General features: G+C 42.9%; 2 protein-coding genes across 3 annotated transcripts; one reads left to right on the top strand and one right to left on the bottom strand.

Moving 5' to 3' along the window:
* The first annotated feature begins 3410 nt into the window (after positions 1–3410).
* On the top strand, positions 3411–11478 carry LOC123413151 (wax ester synthase/diacylglycerol acyltransferase 5-like). Its single transcript, XM_045106100.1, has 7 exons — positions 3411–3683; positions 3810–4430; positions 4551–4617; positions 5509–5582; positions 5865–6080; positions 6218–6355; positions 11311–11478. The coding sequence occupies exons 1-7, from the start codon at positions 3411–3413 to the stop codon at positions 11476–11478; spliced, it is 1557 nt and encodes a 518-aa protein (XP_044962035.1).
* Positions 11479–17863: 6385 nt separating this feature from the next.
* Positions 17864–25390, bottom strand: LOC123407695 (uncharacterized protein slr1919). Of its 2 annotated transcripts, none has more exons than XM_045100884.1 (13): positions 25139–25390; positions 24341–24584; positions 24195–24236; positions 23740–23811; positions 23253–23388; positions 22952–23109; positions 22175–22253; positions 21672–21832; positions 21195–21356; positions 20054–20203; positions 19305–19565; positions 18602–18871; positions 17864–18227 (listed from the first exon to the last, which is right to left on the bottom strand). In XM_045100884.1, the coding sequence occupies exons 1-13, from the start codon at positions 25264–25266 to the stop codon at positions 17991–17993; spliced, it is 2100 nt and encodes a 699-aa protein (XP_044956819.1). In that variant the 5' UTR covers positions 25267–25390; the 3' UTR covers positions 17864–17990. The 2 variants fall into 2 exon arrangements, with proteins under 2 accessions (XP_044956819.1, XP_044956820.1); XM_045100885.1 differs by having other exon boundaries at positions 21672–21826; positions 25139–25379.
* Positions 25391–25469: the final 79 nt, after the last annotated feature.

Below are 25469 nucleotides of genomic sequence, written 5' to 3'. Positions count from 1 at the left end.
GGATATTTTTAGTCATGTTATTTTGCTTAAACCACCTGATATTTCTACTAATCAACCAGTTTTAAGTCGGATTTTTGTTTTTCTAGAATTCTGAGTGATGTTTCTCGTGACCGGCCCGTGGGTCAATTTTAAGACAGATTTTTTGTTTTTGTAGGAACCTGCTGATATTTCGATTAATCAACCCGTAGTAGATATCATATGCTTTAAAAAAATCTCTATCTTTTAAATCCCAACTCCTAATTTAACATGTCGTATATGAAATTTGATTAAAATGTATATAATATTAATATTATATTATATTACCTAGTTGTTGGGTAAGGTAGCATAAATTCAAAATTTTCCTACGCATATTCAGATCTTCCTATGGAGAGACCAGCAACGAGAGAGGGGTAAGAGCATCTTCATACCTTTGAAGATCGCTAAGCGGAAGCATTACTAGAACGCGGTTGATGGAGTCGTACTCGCAGCGATTCGGATCGCGGTGTGATTCCGATCTAGTGCCGAACTACGGCACCTCCGCGTTCAACACACGTGCAGCCCGGTGACGTCTCCCGCACCTTGATCCAGCAAGGAGGAGGGAGAGGTTGGGGAAGAACTCCAGCAGCACGACGGCGTGGTGTCGATGGAGAGACGAGGTCTCCCGGCGGGGCTTCGCCAAGCACCGGCAGAGAGGAGGAGAAAGAAGGGTAGGGCTGCGCCGAGGGAGAGGGAGAAGTCTGTCTCCCAAGGGCCAAAACCCCTCTCTATTTATAGGAGGAGGGGGAGGGGCTGCGCCACCCCTAGGGTTCCCTCCCTAGGTGGTGCGGCAGCCACCAGATGGGAAAGGAGGCGGCGGCTAGGGTGGGAGGGGGTGGCGCACCACCTGGTGGGCCTAAGGCCCACCTGTGCCTAGGGTTTGCCCCCCCCCTTCCTCTCTCCCCTGCGCATTGGGCTGAGTGGGGAGGCGCACCAGCCCACCTAGGGGCTGGTTCCCTCCCCCACTTGGCCCACCTTACCTCCCAGGGTCGTTGCCCCCCTTCGGTGGACCCCCGGGGCCACCTTCGGTGGTCCCGGTACGTTACCGGTGATGCCCGAAACACTTCCGGTGTCCGAAACCATCCGTTCTATATATCAATCTTTACCTCCGGACCATTCCGGAGCTCCTCGTGATGTCCGGGATCTCATCCGGGACTCCGAACAACTTTCGGTAACCTCGTATAACAATTCCCTATAACCCTAGCGTCACCGAACCTTAAGTGTGTAGACCCTACGGGTTCGGGAGACAGGCAGACATGACCGAGACACCTCTCTGGCCAATAACCATCAGCAGGGTCTGGATACCCATGGTGGCTCCCACTTGCTCCACGATGCTCTCATCGGATGAACCACGATGTCAAGGATTCAATCAATCCCGTATACGATTCCCTTTGTCTGTCGGTATAGAACTTGCCCGAGATTCGATCGTCGGTATACCTATACCTTGTTCAATCTCGTTACCGGTAAGTCTCTTTACTCTTTCAGTAGCACGTCATCGTGTGACTAACTCCTTAGTCACATTGAGCTCATGATGATGTTCTACCGAGAGGGCCCACAGATACCTCTCCGTCACACGGAGTGACAAATACCGATCTCGATTCGTACCAACCCAACAGACACTTTCGGAGGTACCCCTAGTGCACATTTATAGTCACCCTTGTGACGTTTGATACACCCAAAGCACTCCTACGGTATCCGGGAGTTGCACAATCTCACGGTCGAAGGAAAAGATACTTGACATTAGAAAAGCTTTAGCATACGAACAATACGATCTAGTGCTATGCTTAGGATTGGGTCTTGTCCATCACATCATTCTCCTAATGATGTGATCCCATTATCAATGGCATCTAATGCCCATGATCAGGAAACCATGATCATCTATTGACTAACGAGCTAGCCAACTAGAGGCTTGCTAGGGACACTTTGTGATCTATTTATTCACACATGTATTACTGTTTCCTGTTAATACAATTATAGCATGAACAATAGACGATTATCATGAACAAGAAAATATGATAATAACCATTTTATTATTGCCTCTAGGGCATATTTCCTACACTAGTAGCCATTTAAAAAAATGCTATTTAGAGTTGAATCTTACTCAATAGCGCATGATTTGTCTTGCTTTCATATGGGTGCCGATTTGGATTAGAAATGAACACCACGGCAAAACCAAAATTAGAGTCAAAATAAATCATCTATAACCATGCATGCAGATCTTGTCGTCAAAACCTCACAGCAAAGAAATTGATTTCTTATATTTTGTCGAGAGAGAGATTTCTTAGTATTAACGCATTGTGATTGTGTGAGCACTCATGGCTACAGTCTGCAAGGATGTGAATTAGGATCATTGACAAAATAGATGGAATATCATGTGTTGAAATAAATAACATGGACCAATATATGGGCAGTACTACGCGTCGGCGCGCCGGCGCGAACGCTCGCGCCGGTTACAGCGCGACCGTCAGATCTGCGACGGGGACCGTTAGATCTATCCATGCAACATTTTTTTCTCGATGCAGCAATTTTCATCAACGGTTGCAACAAAAAAATAATTGTAGCAAAAAAAATATCTACGTGATCGTAGCAAAAAAAAAGCTAATGATGCGTGGTAGCAAAAGTCAACCGCCGGTTGTAGCAAATATCTACGTGAACGTGTATGCAACTTTTTTAGTAAACGATTGCAGCAAAAAATGATGCCGGTTGTAGCAAAAATTAACACGGTTGTAACAAAAGTCAAACGCCGGTTGTAGCAAAAATTCAACGAACTCGAGTTGCAACCAACCGTGGATGCATCTTTTTAAATGGACAAAATGTAGCAAAATGGCAAAGCGTTTGAAGTAAAATTAAACATGGTTGCAGCAAATCGGATAAAAAATGTTGCATGGCTGCCAGCAAGGCGCGCGGCCGGCGCGCCGAGTGGAAGCATGCATTTACCCGTATATATTGGGGTCTTGAATCATGATTATTGAGTCAGGGGAGTATGATATATTTTTTTTTCTGTTGCAAAGCACGGCTATTTTGCTAGTCTATCCACCACCGAAAGCAAAGAAAGCTTCAAAAAAATTACTATTGGAGGTGGTATTAAAATTTCACCCGTCCTGTAACCAACCTAAAAAATTCCGTCCGATGACGGCCCACCTCCTCCTGGCCAAAACACAAGTAGTGTCCGCCAGTGGAGGCAAAAATATTCATCACAGTGGGTGAGAATTGAACTTGAGACATCCAACCCAATACACAAGGTCGTCAACAAATGACCTAGATCGTGTTATATATCTTGAGATGAGAGGGTTGGTCTTCCTAACTTTCTGGAGAGTCGTATATAAACAGGTAGGGAACAGAGTGCCTTTACACATGCGGTCGAGTAGCAAGCGTTCATATGTAGGGAAGCAGCAATGGACCCTGTCAGTGGTAATCCATGGGCGTCAGTTCCAGGGAACCGACTGTTCCCGATCGACGTGCCAACAGAACCTGCCGGCACCGAGTGGACGCCGGAGAACCCCGATTCTCCGGCGGAGGAGCCCGTGAGCCCTACATCCAGAGCTATGGACGACATAGGTATTTATATCGTCATCACCATCGGCCTCGACACGCCGGTAAACCTGACCACCTTCCGAGCCGGCATCGAAGCTATGCTTGAGCGATGCCCGCGCTATGGATGCATTCAAGTACGTACGTACTCTTGTGGCTACAACTTCTTAACCGCTACAAGTACAACTTCCTAACCATGGGGAGTGTAGTATATTTTCATGAGCTCCGCTAACCGTATGCATGCATGGCCATGGCATACGCAGGTGACGGATGGGTCAAACAATGGCGAGGCGCGATGGGCGCGCAGGACGGTGAACGTTGCCGATCACATGATCGTGCCGAGGCTGGACGGCGCTGCCATGGCGACCGACCCGGACAAGGCCGTGGAGGACTACGTGGCCACGCTGTCTACACTCCCCGTGGACAGCTCCCGCGCGCCATGGGAGTTCCACTTCCTCGACTTCCCGACCTCCGAGGCGGCCTCCACCGTGGCGGTCCGCGTGCACCACGCCTACGGCGACGGTATGTCTATCCTGGCGCTTCTCATGATGTCCACGAGCGTCGCCGCCGCCGACGACGACACCAAGGGCCGGCCAGCGCCGCCCACGCCTCCGCATCGTCGTCGTCGTCCCACGCGTACGGGCGCCATCTACGCGTCCCCACGCCGGCCACCGCTCTCCGTCGCGTGGGTCTGGTCGTACCTTGTGCTCGCGTGGAACACCATGGCGGACGTTGCCTACTTCCTTGCCACGATTCTGTTCTTGGGTGACCCGCGGACGGTGTTCAAGCGTGCCGACGACGACGATGGGTTCCACGCCAAGCGCTTCGTCCACCGGAGTCTTAGCCTGGATGACGTCAAATTCCTCAAGAACTCCATGGACTGCGTACGTATAATCTGTAGTAGCTTTGTTCATCAATTTCATTTAAGATCCTTCAAAGGAGAGGGTACTATCCTTTCTCCCTCACATCTGTCAATTTCCTTTCTTTTTTGCCGGGAACCACAGACTGTCAACGATGTGCTGGTTGCAGTGACTTCTGCTGCTCTATCTCGATATTACTTCCGGACGTCCGGTAAGCATACGTGCAATTAATTATGGAAAAATGTAAGGAGAAACGTCGCACCCTAGCTTTCCCATACGGCGGTTTACACAGCCTCATACACATGCAAAAACCTTATACCTCATAATTACATCATCGCATTAAATGTTTTTTTGAATTTTAAAAATGATTTATCTCGCAGATTAATAATCTGATTGAAGATTCGTTTTCACCGTTAGGTTCGTTTTGACGAGACCTTTACAATAAGATCTCATGTTGATATGTTTCGCTGATTTGTTTTTCGTAGTTCCTAGTTGCCACATTTATGTCATCATAGTTATCATTTTACGTATGTACAATTGTCACAAAAATTATATATAATTATCAGAATAATAATTTTATACTTTTTAAGTATTGGAGTGTTATATGAAGCCAAAAAGTGGTTATTAAAACACTAACAATAAGCAAGTAAATGAATGAACCAGCACAACTACAATGAATCAAGTTTTTTAGTGGGGTATAGCGACATTCATAAACCTGATAACCAAGTTTATTTAATGTGAGAACTATGTGACAAATAATGTGACAAGTAAGTGATAATAATTTGGCAAGTATCGACGAAAACAAAAGTTATCGAAACATGTCGACATGAGATCTAACTTTGAAGATCTCATCGCGATAAAGTCAGTGGTGAAAACAGATCATTAATTGAGATAACGGTTTGAGAGATAAAAAAATTAAATGCAAAATCAAAAGAATATGTAATGATGTCATTGTTGCATGCATGTAAAAATAAATGAAAGGAGGCCCCGCATAGGAAGACTAATATGCGGCGACAATCCCTAGTGAAGTCCATTAATTATTACTCCTACACGCCACTATTGATTTTGACTGTGGCGCTTCCTTTCTTAACTTCAATGTCAGGTTACACTAACACTAGCAAGATCTGTGTGCGATCACTCCTTCCTGTCAACACAAGGCCAGCCACTACCCTACAGGTAAGATGGGTGTTTTCAGAAAATATATGCTACAGATGCTAAATGTCATCGATTTTCACTAATTTGTACTCCCATCGTTTCGAATTATAACTTATAAGGTGTTTTAACATATATTTTTTCTGAATCTGATGCAAATAGATGTGTTTTGGTGTGTTTGCTTACTCATTTCAGTCCATATGTATTTCATATTGAAATATCCACAACGTCTTATAATTTGGAACAGGGGAGATATCTCTGAACAGGCTTACAGTTTAGTTTGCTAATTTTGACCACTATGGGCAGGCATATGCTAATGTGATAGAATCTGATAAGAGGAAGGAGGTGACATGGGGAAATAAACTGGGTTACATCATTCTCCCATTTTATCTGGCCATGCACGAAGATCCACTTGCATATATTCGCAAGGCAAAGAAAGTTCTCGATAGGAAAAAGAGGTCACTTGAAGTGATATTCACATATAAGGTTGCTCAGGTTTTCATGAAAGTTTTTGGTATGAAGGTATATACTTTAATTTGCTGTCCATTGCACTATCCAAAACTAAACCACACAAATCTTGACCTAGCAAAGTAACCTTCCATAACTCTTCTTCTTCCTTTCAATGTTTCAAGTTGCATTCATTGTGATGATTGAACCAGGCAGCGAGCTCATTCTTTCGGTGTCTCTTCGCGCGTACAACAATAGTTTTCTCAAACATGGTTGGGCCAGCTGAACAAGTAGAATTATGTGGACACCCAGTGGCTTTCATTGCGCCTAGCGTCTATGGGATTCCAAAGGTAGGCAACCCATGATCTTGCATACTTCCAAATTTTCCATAACTTAATTTCTAGAAGAATGCAACTGATTAGTAATGTACTTTTGTTAAACATAATCATCCACTAGTAAACTGATAACACAAAGATATCGATCGGTGATCACCGTCATAAATTTTGGAAGGGTATATTGTTTTAATTTTGCGTAGATTGTGAACTATACTATATATGATGGCCTTTCTTGAGTGACATTTTCTTAAGCAAGAGTGAAATGGGAACCAAACACATAGACAACCACAAGTCCACAACCTACCTTGAGGAATATTAATTAGAGTGCCCCCACACAACCGATACAATTTTGTAATTAACTAGTTGGTGTACTCTTTATTAAGAATATGCACGGAACTTGTAAGCGTTAAGGCTGGTTGTAATGGGAGTATCATATACTAGTATCATGCATATGATACTAGTGTATGATATTACATCCGTAATGCATAGTATCATGTGCTAGTATCATAAAATAGTTCATTTATTGTCATGCATGACACATAGTAGCACAACATTTAATATGATACGGTATCATAATATGATACTCAATCCTATCTTTCCTCATTTAATTTTATACCACCTCATCAAATATGCCTAGTTGGCATGCATGATACTACTTATGATACTCCCATTACGACCAGCCTAAGGAAGATCCTGCTCCACACGAGCACGCTAGTGTAGTTCAATCGATGAGAAAGGACGAGGCGCTTTCACACTACTGTCCTAGATCGTTAACGTATTTCAGAGAACAGTCAGGTTTGAGCCTATTGAATTGAATCATAATATATGGTTCGCGATTGATCCTTGTGCACCAAGTACCTTTGATGTACTACTAGATTACTGGGAAGACCTTGTGCTTCAATCAAATATATGTGACAAAAAACATATATCAATGCTCGAAGCCTCGGTTTAGAGCCCGTCGCTGCAATTATCATTTGCTTTCGCAACACTCTATCCCCTACTCTTATACTTCCCCTTATGCGCAACAAATTGGAGTCCTTTTTTAGCACAATTGGAGTCTCTATATGATGCCTTTAGTCCCATACGGTTGAGGCTTCGCACATGGAAGTTATGGGCGGCCGAGTTGGCTCAAACTGTTTCCTAAGCTGGCGGGACGAGCTGTATCCTGAGGGAGTGGGAGGTTTCGGTTTTACTGTTTATTCTTAACGGTTTGTTTGACCATCTTTGCCAGTTTAGAAATGTGAGAAAAGTAACTATATGATTTTTCAGAGTGTGTGAACATAGAAAAAAATATGAGCATTTTTATATAAAGTTCATTGTGTACAAACAAATGTTCACCATATATTAAAGAAAAGTCCAACATATAATAAGCAAATTCATTGTAAATTTTTAAATGTTCACTTTGTGTTTAAAAAAATAATGTGTATTTAAAAAATGCTAAGGGTACAAAAATTAATGTTCACCTCATATTTTATAAAATGTTCAATGTGTATTTAAAAGAGTTTCACTAGTTATAAAAAGTGTTCACCAACTATTAAGAATGTTGGACATGTATATTGCAAAAGTTCATTATGTTTTCCTAAAAAATGACACCACAAGGTCAAAAAATGTGGGTATAAAATACTAAATTTATATTTGAAATAAATAAAGAGAAATTCCAAAAGAGGGAAAAAAAGGTAAAAAAATAGAAGGAACAAAAAGAAACATTACAAAATTGGAAATAAAAAACAAAAGAAAGATAATCAGAAAAGACAAAAACCAAAAAGGAGAAAAATGAAAGAGAACTTTTAAAAAAGAAGAAGATAAAAGCTGACACGAATTAACCAACGGTAAGCCAGAACAAAAAAACCTCGAAAGGGAGAAATAGTAGAGGCAACATAGTGAACCACGAACTTGGATGGCCCAACTAGCTCTGCCCCCGGGAATGGCGGCATCAAATAGGATTGTCAACAGATTATTTTCTTTTCTTAGGGTTATAAATTGTGAACTGCAATTATTAAAATAACATGCGCCAAGTTTTAGAAGCCTTTTCCGAATGGCACGGCACTGGGACACACCTTATCTCGGATTTGCTTTACACAAACTTGTGTTGCGGATAACTAGAAATTACTAGAGGTGTGTTGCCGCTGGTATTGGTCGATGAAATTTTTGATCGACAGCATGACAACCAAAATTTAAAATACATATGACTTACTAAATTTAGTTATGTATATTTGAAACAATATTTATTGAATATGAGTAGAATAATTGAATGATAAACACTTTCCCACGCACGGTTGAATGTTGTGATGAGTGTTTTTTTCATGCATGTGTGCATGTTAAGGTGGGTCTTATCTCGTTCGTGATGACATGCTTGCATGTTGAGATAAATAAATTAGTGGGTGACTCTCTTAGGTATATAGGATTTATCTCTAGTTAAAAGAGAACGTGGACTTGATGGTTGCCCATGACCACGAAGGCTTGTATTTCCAAGAAGCAGCTAATTGTTGTCATTCCTAGACAAGAAAAGACGTAACCGAAGTCAGTACAAAAAATCTATTGAGAACAATGAGGGAAAGGAAAACACTGACTAAGTAACTACTCCATTCGTCTCAAAATAAGTGTCTCAACTTTGTACTAGCTCTAGTACAAAGTTGTACTAAGCTTGAGACACTTATTTTAGAACAGAGGGAGTATTTCAAATAAAATCTTTCAAGAGTACATACACTAAACGAACGTCAATATCTTCACACTAACAAAAAGCTTCAATCTATCGCCAACCACACACGACCACTTCTCCATCGTGGTAGTGGTTGAGGCCCGCTAGGGTGAGTAGGATGGTGTTTTACAAAATGAGGAGCAGGGTGAGAGGCAGAGGAGTTCCCGTGGCGGTAGAGAGAGCGAGAGGGATTTTTCACTAGATGAGTCTGGCTTTGAACTAACAGAGTCATCCACTGGCTAGCAATTACATCCACGAATAGAATACGAAGATAATAACATAAAATAAATTAAGGAAAATACATTTTTTTTGCCAAATCAGCTTACAAGCACCATAACAGCAAGCAAACACCATGTAGGTAAAAAAAATAACTACCATGATATCGACAAAGCCCTCTAGCGTGAATGGAACACCAGAGCATAGACACAGCCAAGCGGCGACGAAACACACCCTCATATACTTTTGAAGATGGACATCATCCTCATACCGATCCTCGTGAATTCCAAAGGGGGCCCTTTCCCTTCGCCTTGTATGGAATGTCACTAGACCATCGAAAGATTAAGTAGCTAACCCTAGAGCGGGCATAGGTGAGGTTCCGAGGTACCAGGAACATTTCTCAGCCCAATTACCCCCATTGTAGGATTGCCATGCGAAGAGCCATCCCAAGGATCACTAATCCACTCACAAATAGATGAAGTTGCTGTAAAGCAAGGTTGACAAAAAAACGCACATACAAGAGCTAAAGCATCTAGTGCTAAGAGGCAGAGAAGAACCCGCACAACTTGACATTGTGTCCATGCCACCCACAAATGTGTTGTTGCAAATGAGGGAGAGGAACCATATTCCCTCCCATCATGTTGGCGCCAATCAGAAAGGTGAGAAATTAAGCACATACAAACTCGGCATTGAACAACCACAAAGAAGTGGAAAAGGTCACTGACACAACGAGATGCAGGGCCATCACGCCACCTCCATCTATGATGTCACTGCAAGCACCACAACCACACCACAATGCCATAGCACAACCTAACTCACCCAAGGCCACATCTTCACGAAGGTGAGAACATGTGTTGCGACATTGCCGCCAGTGGATCTGGTGACTAGCAACCGCCGAGGACCAGATCTGTTGGGATCGAGGGAGATGACCTACAGATTCGCATGTACCCACAAAGATCGAGCGAGCCCTCATGATAGGCGGCCAAGGTATGTCACGAGCCAACACAACCCAGGAGGGTGGCAACCCCCATGAGTTGCTCGTCATAAAGCCAACACCACCTCACCATCAGATGCCACCTCGGCCTCTCGAGCCATCCACCCAAAATCCAAGCAGTTGGAACCTCACCGATGTTATCCTTGGTGGTTGAGCAGGGTTCGTCGGTAGCCTCCTCTGGCGACGCCGAGGAGGCAGTGAGTGTGACAACTTGGGTTTCATTGCTTCTTGGGTCTCCTCGAGCAGAGCCATGCAGAGCCTAGGAGAATTGTTCATCGGAGACATAGAGATGGACTCGCTGGTAGAGGGTGTATTTTAAAGAATGGTCAAATCATGTTACTTTGTATGTTGGGCTAACATGTCCGGTTACGACCGATTGGTCAACTATGTGCCATGTCATCAAATACAATAGCCAAGCCACCTGTTGACTATTTAATATAATTTAAAAAGGTATTAGTGACCATATTTCGAGTGTATTTAAAGTCTAGCGACCATGCGAGTATACACTCCACTATGGGTGTAATTTACTCAAATAAATAAGGATGGAGCTGGACTAGAGAAGGTGACGAAGGATATTTTTATCCCATATGGGTGGCAGAGTGATCTACGGATTAGGTCTCCATAGGCAACGATGATTTAGGTCTACATGATCGTATTATGTTTGTTACTTTTTTCAGTTACTGTACTTTTGAACTATGGCTGTGTGCATCATAATTATGCAAAGACCGGATGTAATGCTTAAAACTTTTAAGTAATAAAGCCCTTTATCAAAAAATAAGGATGGAGAACCTAAAATTAATGAGATCTTACATCTGGTTGGTAGAGTAATTAGTTGAGGGTGGCTTCAGCTTAATTTTTCTTTCCTTGATTTTGTACTCCCTCTGATTCATATTAATTAATCCTAGTTTAGTAGTATATATAATTTGTAGTAACTTTGTACTAATAACATCAATCAATTTGGATCGGAGAGAGTAAAAGCTTTCTAAAAATAGTAAACCTCGGAGTATTTCTTTTTTTCTCTCTTACCTTGAATGACAATTAATCCTTGGATTGCTTTTGCAGGCTCTGATTGTTCACTACCAAAGCTACAGAAGCACTATCAAGATAATTCTATCAGTAGACGAGGACAAGTTTCCAGATTATCACCAACTTTTAGATGACTTTGACCAGAGCCTCACTGTCATGAAGGACGCGGCTTCGAGACTTTCAACATCAACCAAAAATGACTAAGCAATAGACAACTAAATCAGGGCCCTGCCTAAACTCCTAGGCATATATTCGCCAAATAGATGTGTGTGTATAGTTAAAATAAGTATAGATGAAAATAATCCTAGCATGGGATTCATGGTCCCGCTGCGACGATCATTGTGAGTTAGGGGTTGTGTGGTCATGGTGTTTCGTACTTCATAGGTAGCTCGCTTTTGGGATGTTTTTATTAATTTTCACCCGGTTTTCTGATTATTAATTGAGCAATTCTCTTCATCTTAATTAATTAATGAAGCAAATATTTTGCCTCCGTTTCGAAAAAAGGGGTCCCGCTGATATTCCAACTTGTTTCATAGTGTTGCAACACATTTCGTTTTTGTGTTTCACGTGTGCATTCACACCCACAATAGAACCAGGAGACGCATATGAAAAAAGATTGCGCCAGACCATAACAAGTTGAAATCGGCTCACTACGAAATCCATAAGAGCATCTCCAGCCGTTCAGCCCCCAGGTGCGTGAAACAGCGCCGGCGAAAGAATAGCCCTGGGTGCTCAGGTTCCCAGTCCCCCCCCCCCAAGGGTCGTCCGGATTGTTGTTTCGAAAAAAATAAGCTCGGCCCAAATTCGATCAAAACCGAGTCAAATTCAATTGAAATTCATAGTTTGCATTAAAATTTGTAAAAAAGGTAAAATAAAAACATAACTAAACATAAAACTAAACTAAACTAGACTACTTCGCCGCCGCCCGCCGCTACTGCCCGATGCCGCCGCCTTCTACATGCCGAGGATGCGTGCGATCTCCGCCCGCTGGTCAGTTCGAATGGGTGGTGGTGGCACCGGGACTCCCTGGCGCTCAGCCTCCAGGACCCCGACACCCGCATGTCGGCGGAACTGGGTAGTCCGCCTCGTAGAGAAGGCGGGCCTCGTCCTCATGGAGGTGACGACGGCCGAAGCCATTGGCGGCCGCTCTGTTGCCGGGTTAAGCGTTCGTCCATCTTTTTTGGGGGAAAAGAGGGAGAGAAGACGTCAGTGACGAAGAAGGAGAGGAGAGAGCGTCGGCGAGAGAGGTGTGTGGCCACCGGCAGGAAGAGGGCGCCTTATATAGCCGTGGACGGGCGGGCACGCGGAGTGGCGCCGTGTGAACATGTGTGAGGAACCGACGGGACGTGCATCGCCGGGACACGTGTCGCCACACCTTCACTGCGCCGCCCGTGAATCAATGGAAGACTGACCGACGGTGCAGCCCTCGCATTGATTCCTGCGAAAAACGAGGCGATGGGGATGACGGGCGCGCGTCCGGTCGCTGACTCGGCGGGCCCATCATTTTTTCGCGCCGAGAAACTTTCCGCCGGCGCCCCCGGACGACCCCAGCGCGCGTTGGGTTCGGTCTGGGACAGCTGAGACCAATTTCGACCCGAGCCGGCAAAAAAAGCTCCTCAGACATGACTGGGCCGTTTTTCTTCGCCGACCGTAAAAAATGTATGGGGCATGTTGGGGCGCGCGGGGCTGAAGATGCTCTAATTGATAAAGGCTCACGATGACCTTCCATTCCAAAAAGAAAAATATTCAACAAGATTATCATTCATATATTATCCGAAAAGAGGCAAATCGTTCTGCCAACTCCTATGCGCTCTTCGATCCTCATTAGGCCGGCCGTAAAGTAATTTTTACCAATCTACTCAGGGGATCCTGCAAAGGAATTTATAGTACTCGTGTTACTATTTTCGTTCAGGGACAAAGCTCAATGAAACAACGGATGGAAGGAAGGCGGAAAATAAAATAATTCATCAACTGTATATGCGGGAGCATGTATGTGTGTACGTACTGGGAGCAGTCAAAGTCGGGGCTGGTCGGGAGGAACCCGAAGCTGAGGCCGCACGCGGACGGGAGGCCGGCGGCGCGGCCGGAGTCGACGTTGCCGGCGGCGAGCATCTCCGACAGGATGCACGCGCAGAGGTCCCGGCGCTGGTCGGCGCCCGGCGCCATGTCCTTGACGTCGCCCAGCCCCTGGCAGCACTGCGGCGGGACCTCGTCGTCCAGGCCGGCCACGTACCCGGTACACTCGCTGAAGGCCGTCTGCGCGACGCTGCAGTCGCTCTTGTCGGCCCCCGCCTCGGCGCCCCGCCGGCCGGCGGCCAGCACGGCCAGGATGAGCGCGACGGCCACGACGGCCGGCGAGTGGCGGACCGGCGACATTGCGGAATGTGGTTGCGCCGGAGCGGCTTGGGCTTTGGACGAGGGCGATCGGCGTGCGAGGATGGGTTCTTGGAAGGTACGTAGTATATGTAGTAGGTGGCGCGCGTCAGTCTCGCGACTGCATGATGCGTATGTTGGAGCCGACATGGAATGGAATGGAAAAACGTAGGAAGCCTTCTCGCGTAGGGCGACGGTTATTTATCTCCGGCAGTTTTCTGCTGTTTTCTTTTGGGAAGCAACGGTTAATCGATCGCGTAATTGTGTGCTTCGTTTCTGGAAGTGGGGATTAATTTTCATAAATATGTGCTTCGTTTGGGAGAACAAATATTAATCACATGGTCTTTTTGCTTTGTTTTCGAAAGCAAATATTAATTACGTCGTAATTTATGACATATATTAGCTGTCCAACCTCCCACTTACTAAATTGTTACTCACTTACCCTGACAAATGCGTTGCCTCATGTCACTTCAGACGAATCCCTTCGAATATGAAATATAAGATTACGGGACATTGATATGAAAATAGAGGGGGGAGAATTGCGTTTCATAAATTTTGTCTTATCTCATAAGGAAAAATAGAACGTAAGAAAATATATAGTCACCGTAAAACATATTTTATGTCATGTAAAATTACAAACAAAAAACATAGTGTAAAATACGCATAAAATACGATTTTTGTGGTCTTATGGCCTACTCCCTTCGTTCCTAAATATAAGTCTTTTAAGATATTTCACTACGAGTCTACATACGGAGCAAAATGAATAAATCTACATTTTAAAGTATGTCTATATACATCCGTATGTAGTTCACTAATGAAACCTCTTTAAAGACTTATATTTAGGAACGGAAGGAGTATATTTTTGTTTTTTTATGTCAAACTTTAGGTAGTGAATCAATATAAATGTAAAATTACCTCGGGTGAGGAATAATTTATTCTGCACCTATATATATATAGAAACTCTATTCATCATCTAGGGTGCAGAATAGTTTATTCTTTATCCGAAATAATCTTACGATCAATTTATAAATAAATTACATTTGAAATACAAATAGTTACATTTATATTAAATCACTACGTAAAATTTGACAAAGGAAAAACAAAAATATAGGTCACAGGACCAAAAGAATTGAATTTATTGTATTTTTGCACTATTTTTGTATGTTTGTAATTTTACGTGACATAAAATATTTTTACATTGATTGTATTTTTTTACGGTCTCTTTTTACGTATAAAATAAGACAAAATTTACGGAACATAAAATTACGATACATTGATGTTAAAATAGAGGGGGTTCCTCACCCAGGATGACGAATAGTGCGAGCATATACGTGATTATCTATCTATCAGTGTTTAATCCTTGCAAGTAATGAGTTCAAGGGCTGGGTTGGCCCAGTTGGATGCAAGTGTATGGTTCTATGTGTGTAAGTACTGTAAAAGGGGGGTTGCGTGATTCTCCTATTGGTTTGATATAACCTTAGTTCTCATTGAGAAAAATACTTATCTCTATTGTGTTGCATCTCCACTCCTCTTCGGGGGAAATACCAATGCGGTTTATAAACCTAGCAACCCCCGATGGAGCTCCATTAATTGAAGCCCTGGGCGTGCTCCATTGTAGCATCGGCGATGGCGGGGGGATGCTGCGATGCAGCACGCGGCGGCCATGGCGGAATATGTGATGCAGTGCACGATGACGACGAAAGTTGTGATGCAGCTCCGATGGCACTTCAATGCAGCCCTGGCGGATCTCAACGACCTCGCCGGCTCTCTATTGCAGCGGGAGGCGCGGCGCCGACACAACCTCACTAGTGTGGTGGCAGGAAGAGATGGGCGGAGAGGTTAATGAAGAATAGAGGTAGGAGATGACGACGGTCAAAGAGAGAAAGGTAAGAATAGGAAATGGGTTGTTCTGGAGTATAGAGCGGTGATCGTGCATGGTCCCATCACGCCACGTGGCGTTCAAGCGACCCAAATGATTTCTAGATGATTTTTGTAAGAATTGCAGAAATCATCCAATTGTTGTTGAACGTTTTCCATTGTCTATATGTTTATGGATGCGCGTGATTGTTTTTTTAAGCAAGACCTGTCATAAGTTTCTCTTTTCTTATTACTAAAAAAAACTTTTTTATACACTCGTTCCTATGAACGCGCGCACACACACCTTATCCTATAAACACCTCTGAGAGACTAAGTCGGCATATCATCTTAAAATTTACGAAGTCGTTGTAGACGTCTCGTCATCGACGATAACGTCTCCTTTCATTGAATATGCATCGCTGAAAATCCTGAAATAAATTCAGGAATAATGCGATCACCAAAATTTAAAACCCCAATGGACTCAAAATACCATTGTCCCTCTAATCATTCAACCATAGGTTGGTTAAAAAAAAAACACTTTTTGAGATGTGAATGTGATCCCTAGTTGTTGTGTTTAAGTTGGACACTGTTTCAGGATGACGACACATGTACGATTTGGACGGAGGCTAATTGATTAGCTACCCTCATGTCTAGTTTTCTTTTAACCTAATACAGACGCAGATGTTTATATACATACATATACACGCATCTCTATAAAGGCACACATGCACACCATATCCTTATAAGAGCATCTCCAACAGTTCATATGTTTAATCGTTGGTATAAGTGTCCACGTCAACAATCAACAACACATCATACAAGCTCTTCAATAGAGTGTATGTTAATCGTATGTAAAATAACTAAGCGGGTCCACTAAATATTGAAGAAATAACCATGATAGCCTCGGAGCTTGTGCGTAAACCATTGCTTCAAGTTCATACGATGTCATTCTCTCTCTTCTTTTATTATGCGTCATGTCATTAAAATCATCTACGTGGCAATTTTACCAACGATGATCATACGATCATTGAAGATGCCCTAAATACTTTCAAGAGACTTGAGTTGATATATCATCTTAAGATTTAAAAAATCACAATATATGCCTCGTCACCGACAAAAATGTCTGTACTCTAATGAACTAGGGATACCACAGTCTCTAACCATCCACAGGTTCGCACCCTCATGTCGGGTACTAACACATACTATATGTGTAGCTTTCTTTTCTACTTTAACGCGGATTCATCTCAGAAGTGTGCCAGATGTAAAAAGTTGTATGTCTTCTAGGGGGGAAAAGTTGTACACGCTATTGTTGCACGCTGTTTGTGTCTCTTTTCTGTCCTTTATCGATCACCGTTTGTACGTCGCGATTAAAAGAGGCTTCCATCACTGCTGTTAAATCTGGGCTGGTTAAAAATCATAATCATCATAACACTAGAGTGGTAAATCTTCATCGTTTGTTTTCTGTCATTTGTACATAATAGAAAATACTCCCTCCGTTCCTAAATATAAGTATTTTAAGAGATTTCATCAAGGGTCTACATACGGAGCAAAATGAATGAATCTACACTCTAAATTATGTCTATATACATCCATATGTAGTCTATTAGTGGAATCTCTAGAAAAACTTATATTTAGGAACGAAGGGAATAGATAGATAGATAGAAGTTACGTTGTTCAGCCACACTGCTAGAGGCATCGCGTAGAGCCAATGCGGTGCAAAATCCCAAAATACTCAAAGACTGCGTGTGTGCAGTAACGTATGCCTAATATTTTTTTTCTGACATGTACTCCGTGTTAGCGTAGCTAGATGGTAAGTGAAGTCTTCGTTACCCAGTATTTTGGAACTAAATTACATAATTACACACTGAAAACGTTGATAGTCCCTCACTTCAGCAAGAAGAACCATCTCTTCAGCATCTGTTCTTTCATCACAACATGCGGCAGCATACCTCCTTTCAATTATAAAGCTGGAGAAATGTGCAAAGATTGCAATAGGATGTGCTCTCCCATCTCTCAATTTCACCCATTGTGCTTCACACGGCAAACAACGAAACTAATCAGCAGGTGTCCCCTTTGCTTGCTAGCATGCTGATCATATTCAATCACGCAGCAAAATCACATGGCAGCCAATGGTTGATGGTGGTTCTAACCCAAGAATACCAAGGACCAAACCCTAGGCTTGACGATTTGTTGTCTCATTAAAGTGTTGTTCCCGTTGATAATAGGGGGGGAAAGGAATTTAGCACACTTTCACGTTCCCATAAATCCTTCCTAAATACCATCTCTGTTCCTAAATACAGTATAAGACTTCACAGTTAAAATTGAACCAACGGAACGTCATATAATTAGAAACAGAGGGTAACGAACGCTCATCGCAGCTTTTGGAGCATGGGGTAATATTAGCAGAACTTTTGGAGCACGAGCTATTAGCACTGAACACAAAATTCTGGACACAGCTAGCAGACTGCGCAGATTCTTTATTTTACCTACCTCCACTGCTTGTCCAAGTAGTTGAGATATCTCGACATACAAATCCAGCATGTTTCTGGAACCTTGTCATGGGAATGGTTCACCAAGGCTAGGAATACATCAAGAATGAATCTTTGAGATTCAGGTTTCAGGGCGGCACGGATTAGCATTGCGGTCCAGGCATTTGGGGCCAAACTGATTGCTTGACGGAACGATTGAACACCATTGATCAACCTTCTGATCATTCTACTTCTCTACAAGTTCAAAAGAAGAAACCTTCAGTGCGTACACAATTAGGCACTATGGCATGTAACACAGTGCTGATATGAAATGCAACTAAACACAGTGCTGATATAAATTGCTCACAGAATCATCATCCTCTTTTTTTCTCTCTCTTATTAAACAGAACACTGTTTTGGGGGATTCCGGAAACAGGCACTTAACACAATTCTGGGGTGATTCCGACAGATGCAGTGCTGATGCAGCAGCAGTGCATCTAGTGGTGGAGTGTAAATTGTGAAACAAAGTTAAGCAGTATAACCATGCAATCTAAAATGTGTGTTCAGCATGGAGGAGTACATTCAAGTAAGTGATTAGAAATGAGAAATCGTGACAAGCATTGACTAACCTCTGGATGTAGCTCCCCTGTAGTTCCTTCTTCCTCAAATATACCTGGAAATGTTGCTTCTTGTAAGAATGCATCAGAAGCCTTCACAATGTCCTGGATAAGGAAGACACGAACTCTCCAGCCTTTCCTCGATAAAATGAAATGTAAAAGGTCTTCTGTAGCTGCAACAACGGAATGGATATCGAATGATCTCCAGTCAGAACTACTGGCAGTATTCTCGTCTCCAGGTTTATTCGAAGATTCTGACGACTGTTGAGATATAGCTGCAATCTGCATATTGGAGGATAGTAAGGATGAAATGTAGTAACAAAAGCTAGATAGGAAAAAGAAAACCAGAGGGTCAGCTGCCACAGCAATTAATGACAATGATAGAAAATCAACACTATGATACATTTCTATTAGTCCCATGCCAGCTGATGTATGATGACAGCCGCTAAAAACTATACAAACTGTTACAGGACTGGTGCATTCAAATCCTTTTGGGTCTTACCACACTAGCTATTCCCATTTCCAGGTAACAAGGGTAACAAGTGAATTCTTATTCATGCTCACGAAGAGATGGGGGCAAAAAACAGAACTAGAGCCATGATGCTGCAGCCATCGCAGACATGACAATATTTTAGGTTATAAAATATTATGAGTGCATTGCAAACAGTTCCAACAAGATAGGAAACAGAAATGTAAACAACTAAGAACTACATACCAACCGCTCCAGTCGATTCCATCTGATGGATCCATCATCACATATCAGAAGCTCCCTCAGTATTTTCCTCATATCAGGGCTGGGGTCTGCAAGGAGCCTCCCAATGACAAACGGGTAAGCGCTCTCAATAACTTTGAAATCAGGATCCAGTGCTTTTGCAGTCCCTTCTAGCGAACCCAGTGCTCTTATCACCAGTGCATAATCAGGAGGAAGAGAGAAATTAAAATCATACATGACATCATACAGATGGTTCATTACCCCCTGTAAGAGAAGCAACTAATGACTTAGAATGTACCAACTCATCCAGGTTAGGAAACTACAAAATAGAAGGGGCAAATGAAGGCAGCAGCAATACACAACACTGGAGAATGTGACAGAGACCCCAGTGACCCAACAGTGTGAACCATGAGCTCAGTTAATTACTTACACAATGTTGGAACCTCAAGAGTGCAGAGAGAAGAAACTATCATTGCTCCATTAAAACAAATTACATCATGTCCACTACACTTTTCGAGATGCATCAACAAATTGTCATTCTAAACATATAGCTTGACTTTGTTTACTATTAAAACATGCACATCTTCATATCATTTTACCTGTTTATTAGGCTCAGTTAAGGGCTATATAGTACATGTGCACTCTTAGGTCTCAACAATGATTCAAATGTGTGTATCCATTGATTTCGATGCTGCACGAGAATACAAATTATCATAACAGAACATATACTGGAAAGAAGAACATTAACTAACCTGAAAATCATTTGATTGTCTCTTTCCATCACCAAAGGCAACCCTCAATGCCGTTGCAACTGCGTGTAGATCTGTTCCCTCAGGAACAAATCCCAGTGAATGGAAGTCGTTTGCCAAGCCCAACGAGTCACGATTAACATAGTGCACAAGCTGAAACAAGTGAACTCAATTCCCGTTAAGTTCTATTTCATATTTGAATAAAGTAACACGAATGAGACCAACAAAAGGCATATAAACTCGTAATAAAACATGTTGTGCACTTATTTTTCAAAGCACTCATACCTGCTTATATGGTAGTGCACATGTACTAAAATACGCTAAGACTATTTATATTATAATTTGATCCATGTCACAAAAGTGGCTTAAATTTTTTGCGTGTGTGAGTAGACACATTGCATTTCTTCTCAGTTCTATACTACTTGGCAGATATAGAGCCTGTTCGGCAACTTCTCAGCTTCTGGCTTCTCTGAATCAGCGGGTGAAGCCGGGCCGAACGGGTCACAGAACAGAGCAAGTACCTTCGCTCCCTACCAGGCTAGAATCAAGGTTAATGGGCCACGCGGCTACCAGCCCAAGACTAGCGGTCTGGGATCTGAGAATTCTGTTGCCGAACAGTTTTCTGATCCACGACTTTCATCGGGAAGCGGAAGTGAGATCGAGAAGCTGTATTTGAGGATTTCTCAGAGCTGGGTAGTTGCCAAACAGGCCCATAGAACTCTTAAATTTTTACTAACTTACATTTCATGCAAATTTCATACATATACTAAGTTGTGATAACTGTGAAACGATAAGATCGTTTAGTCAACTATCTCTTGGCAAAGCTCCAGACTCGGACTTCCTACTAGACATGATTTAGCATAGGAAACGAGGTTACCAATGTTAAACCAATCCCAAAAATAGACTCCTAGTAAACTCTTCTCTGATCTTTGGAAACCATAAACTAAAAGCCTAAACCCAATAAGTTTGAAATATAATAAAACAGAAAACAGGATAACAGGTTTAGCCACATACTGTATTATATTATATATGTTTGAAATATATCTAGTTTTACCATTATTAAGAATGACAAGATGCTCCAGGTGAATTCAGAAAAAACAAACAAGCGACAAACATACTTGGACATAAAAAGGATGAAGGTTACCATCTGTATGAGTCCCACTCGATAATGTCTTGGAATATCCCCCATCATACCAAAGTCAAAATATGCAAGAGACCCGTCTTCAGTTGCCACCAGATTACCTGGATGGGGATCAGCATGGAAAAAACCATCTTCGAGAAGCTGTCTCAACGAGCAATAGAGACCCTACAAAGTTAGCACAAAAAATGAGTAGCATACAGAATACGAACACAACTACCCAATGAAACTAACCAGACGGTTTGCAAACATAATTAATAAGTATGATGAAAACGGTGAAATACTCATACAAAAGATAATCCAACTTTGGCAGGTAACCAAAATACTGTACAAATAATCCAATTATTACAAATCTTACACGAATAATAAAAGGAAAGGAGCCTAGTCAATACAATATCGATAGTACCTATGTGGCTATGTCTGTACATCCAGTCAAAAGAAATGTCGGCACACAATTCTGGTTAAGGACCACTGTGAGTTTACCTCATCAATCATCTTTTTCCTGTTAAGATTGGCTTTACTGATGCGCTCAGCATCGGTTAGCTTGATCCCATCAATCCATTCCAGTGCTAGTATAGATTTACGTGTATAAGTCCAGTAGACCTTTGGGACCTTGATACTTGTCCTGCCTTCACCACCTGAACCTGACACGAAAAAAAGATCATAGCTTCACATAGAGTTGCATATGTCAATTAATGCAGATGGAGTTAGCAGCTGAAAAGATGTTTGATGTTGAGAAATCTGATAATTTACTATGCCCTGCTCTATTACCTGCTTAACAACTCAGATAACCTGTTCACCAGCTTAAGTACTTAATTCAATACCTGCTTCTTATAGTTAGGGTACCAGTACCTTCTAGGCTTGCTAACTGCTAGCAGACATGGTAGCTGATGCCTAATTAACTCGGGTGTAGTCCTCATGCCAATGATATGCATAGAGGACATTACTGACAATCATGAATTGAATAGATAAGATGTCAAGCTCACCTTGGGAATATAGGATCGCAAATCTTTCAGCATTCTTTCCTTCTAAAACATAATCAATCTCATCAAACATGTGTCTAACCTGTTGAAACAAAAGGTGCACACCGAATTAACTATAATGTACCGCATATCAAAGTCTAAGACCCACCCAACTGGACTCAAACCCAGGTTGGCTCATCCTCTCCAAAAAGAATTGTCAAAACGCCTGACCAAAGGATTCGAATAAATATAAGTTTCTTGCTGCCCAGCTGCCCATTAACATTTACAGGACACATATATGATATACTTATTGTTTGTGATTTAGAAGGCAATACAGAAAGCATCACAATAATAAACTACCCAAGATAAGTCATTTGGATGTAAAGTGCCATGAAGAGAACCATGACATGTTGCTAAAACACACGAGGCCATCATGCATGCTTAAGGGAGAAAAAATCAAAATATAATCCTAAAAGTTCTACAGTTCGGCAGTTCCTAGAATTATACAGATAATCCAAAGCCAATCCACCATAAATGTGTTCTGAGAAAAAACATATGTGAATTTTATCCGTCATATTGAAGTGACAGAATTCAAAGCGAGAAACAATATAAAACACTGAATTTTATACAACACACTGAAGTGGACAGAATCCATAGCGAGACAAACACTATATTTAATATGTGTGAAAGTAATCTGAAAAAAACAACTTGGACAAAATTCTATTAATCAGGGAAGATAAGAATGAAGAAAATATAAGGGCCAAGGGTCAAGATCAGAGCTAAAAAGATGTGAAAACTCACAATTTCATTAACAGCTACCAATAAATCTTTGCGGGCCTTAGCAAATCGTTTTAGCTGTCCTCCAATCATATTGAATAGAAGTGCATCGAGGGTCAGCAAGGGTGCCATTCCAGGCCTCTGAACTTTGATTGCGACAAGCTCTCCAGAGTGTAGATGAGCTGCATGACTTGAAATATCAAAGGGATGCATTTCAATTTGGAGAACACAGGTCTGAAATATATGCTAAAGGAAGCAAAATAAAATAAATGAGAACACGGATGATCATACGAAAATAGCCAAATCCTAATCAGATACAACTAACCTTTGTATACTTGCCCCAGTGATGCTGCTGCAATTGGCTCTGGGCTGATATCAGCAAATAGATCAGACATTCGAGAGCCCAGTTCAGACTCGATGGTCCTGATTGCGTTACGAGTAGGAAATGGTGGTATTTGATCCTAATGGGTTTGTTGTCAGCAAACACAGTAAAATGAAATCATCAATAGATAAAAGAAAGAAGAATAAAATATAGTACACCGTACAACAAGTTCTTAGCTTTCAGATTCCGAATTTAGTGCTGTTAATTAAAGAAAATCTCATTGGGCTATTGTCGTTTTAGGATCAAAACTTTTCAGTGGCCATATATTGATGCCTTCATTCCAGAACCTTATCTCCATCGCTAATCCCTGACCTTGTCATTCCAGTGCAAAAAGATTTTATTCTTAAAAGCTTGGCATAGAAAGCCGTATAACTGCAATAGTGTTGGTTGTCGATCAAGTGAATTTATGTAATGCACGATGAGATGATACCTGCAGCTTCGATAGCTCTTGACAATATGCGCTGGGCAATATATCAGGGCGCGTGCTCAATGCCTGTCCAAGCTGCATGGTGTGGAAGGATAAGAAAAGGATTACATTCTGAACTCACAACCGTAGCCAGGGAAAAGGATTACATTATAAACCTTGGACATTATAAACCAACCAAGACCATATGTTGGTACGATTACACATCAAGACACAATCCACAAGTCCACCACCATACCGAATCCATATGAGCACTTTATAAATGTTGATGTAACTAGGCCATTGTTGTACTAATTGCAGAGGTTCTTGTAGTCATGGTAATAAATTTCACGTTTTAGACACTTCTTCAGCATTCGCAATAAGAAACAGGTGTAACAGCAATAATATAACACAAGAAGTTATGCTGCATTGTAGAGGTCTCCCATTCTTTATCATTATCTACAGACATTGTTCTGGCCTACCTTGATGTAAAAAGGCCCCAATCGTATCAAGGTCTCCCGGAACTGAAATGGAGAAAATGACAGCCACACAAGACACTCAGTTCCTCCACAAATAGAACAAGTAGGTAACATGAAGGAAGGAAGGAAGGAAGGAGAAAGAAAAATACCTTCTCGGCTCGTTTATGCACGTCTCTGAGCAATAAATGCCAAACAGTAAGCTTGACAACATGATAAGAGATAGTTGCTGCCCTGTAGAGTGCAAGGAACGGACCAAAGCCACGGTCAGCAAAGAGCGTATGGGAACTTGATCCCAGGATTCTTCTGAACTGCGTTTCCAGCGACTCCTTTCTGATCTTTGCATACTCCGATGACGGCCTCCCACCGTGCACGCTTGTGAATGCACTCGAGTAGCTGCAAACAGGAAACATGACTGCCTTAAGAATCATGTCTCCAGGGTCCAGTCAAACAACACTAGAACTACTTAAGCTGCGGTCTGAGCGAGTGAAGCCGTTAATTACCTTCCCTTGAACCGGCTAGCTATTTCATGTTCAGTTCAGGTGGTAAGCCCACTTAATTACCACCGAATGGAATAAATAAGTTATAGCGTTGAATTACCCGAATCGATTCAACTGAACTTGGGAGCCTCTGGTGAGGTCAAGAAGGCCTGGGGGAGAACAATGCCTGTGTATCGTCTGGTAGAGTCATTCCGGAGATTCGCGCGCGCGTCATTCAGCTCTACATGCGTGTCAACCATCGATCGCTAACTATGTATGCAGGCAAAACGGCGGAACTGGCGGAGGGGGGGTTACTGGCTTACGCCGTTCGTCTCAGTTTGGCAGTCACAGATAATTAGGCAGCACCGGGAATAAATATACGGCGGGGGGGGGGGGGGGGGGGGGGGGGGGGCGGGGGGGGGGGGGCGGATGAGTTCCGGATGGGAAATGGATATGTGTGCGGGTTATTACCTCCTGGCGGATGGCGCGGCGGAGAGGGGTCGCGGGGGGAGGTCGGCGGCGGCGGCGGCCTGGAGGGGGCGGCGGGCGAGGTCGGCGCCGCGGGAGAGGAGGAGGAGCCGCGAGGTGGGGCCCGCCATGGCCGGGATCTCGTCCGCTACATGCAGCTCCGGCTTTGGCACCACCGAGCGGCGAAGGGGAGGGGAGGGGAGGGGAGCGTTGCTTGGGAAAGGAAAGAGGAGGGAGGAGACGGCGCCACGCGGCCGGACCGCAGGGGCCGCGCTGGCGCTTGCTTGTTTTCCTTGCTCGGTGCTGGGCCGCCGCGCGTGGAAACAGCCCACGT

This window comes from Hordeum vulgare, chromosome 7H (genome assembly GCF_904849725.1).
Source record: "Hordeum vulgare subsp. vulgare chromosome 7H, MorexV3_pseudomolecules_assembly, whole genome shotgun sequence".
Taxonomy (NCBI): domain Eukaryota; kingdom Viridiplantae; phylum Streptophyta; class Magnoliopsida; order Poales; family Poaceae; genus Hordeum; species Hordeum vulgare.
This window is presented reverse-complemented; position numbering and strand designations above follow the sequence as displayed.

What these genes read in the sequence shown, in the direction of transcription:
- LOC123413151 (XM_045106100.1), top strand. Translation starts at nt 3,411, where the DNA reads ATGGACCCTGTCAGTGGTAATCCATGGGCGTCAGTTCCAGGGAACCGA. An exon ending in GGCCAGCCACTACCCTACAG is followed by an intron (nt 5,583 to 5,864) that starts GTAAGATGGGTG and finishes CACTATGGGCAG; the next exon opens with GCATATGCTAATGTGATAGA. An exon ending in GCGTCTATGGGATTCCAAAG is followed by an intron (nt 6,356 to 11,310) that starts GTAGGCAACCCA and finishes TTGCTTTTGCAG; the next exon opens with GCTCTGATTGTTCACTACCA.
- LOC123407695 (XM_045100884.1), bottom strand. Translation starts at nt 25,266, where the DNA reads ATGGCGGGCCCCACCTCGCGGCTCCTCCTCCTCTCCCGCGGCGCCGAC. An exon ending in AAGAGCTATCGAAGCTGCAG is followed by an intron (nt 23,389 to 23,739) that starts GTATCATCTCAT and finishes CAAACCCATTAG; the next exon opens with GATCAAATACCACCATTTCC. An exon ending in TGGTAGCTGTTAATGAAATT is followed by an intron (nt 22,254 to 22,951) that starts GTGAGTTTTCAC and finishes TTGTTTCAACAG; the next exon opens with GTTAGACACATGTTTGATGA.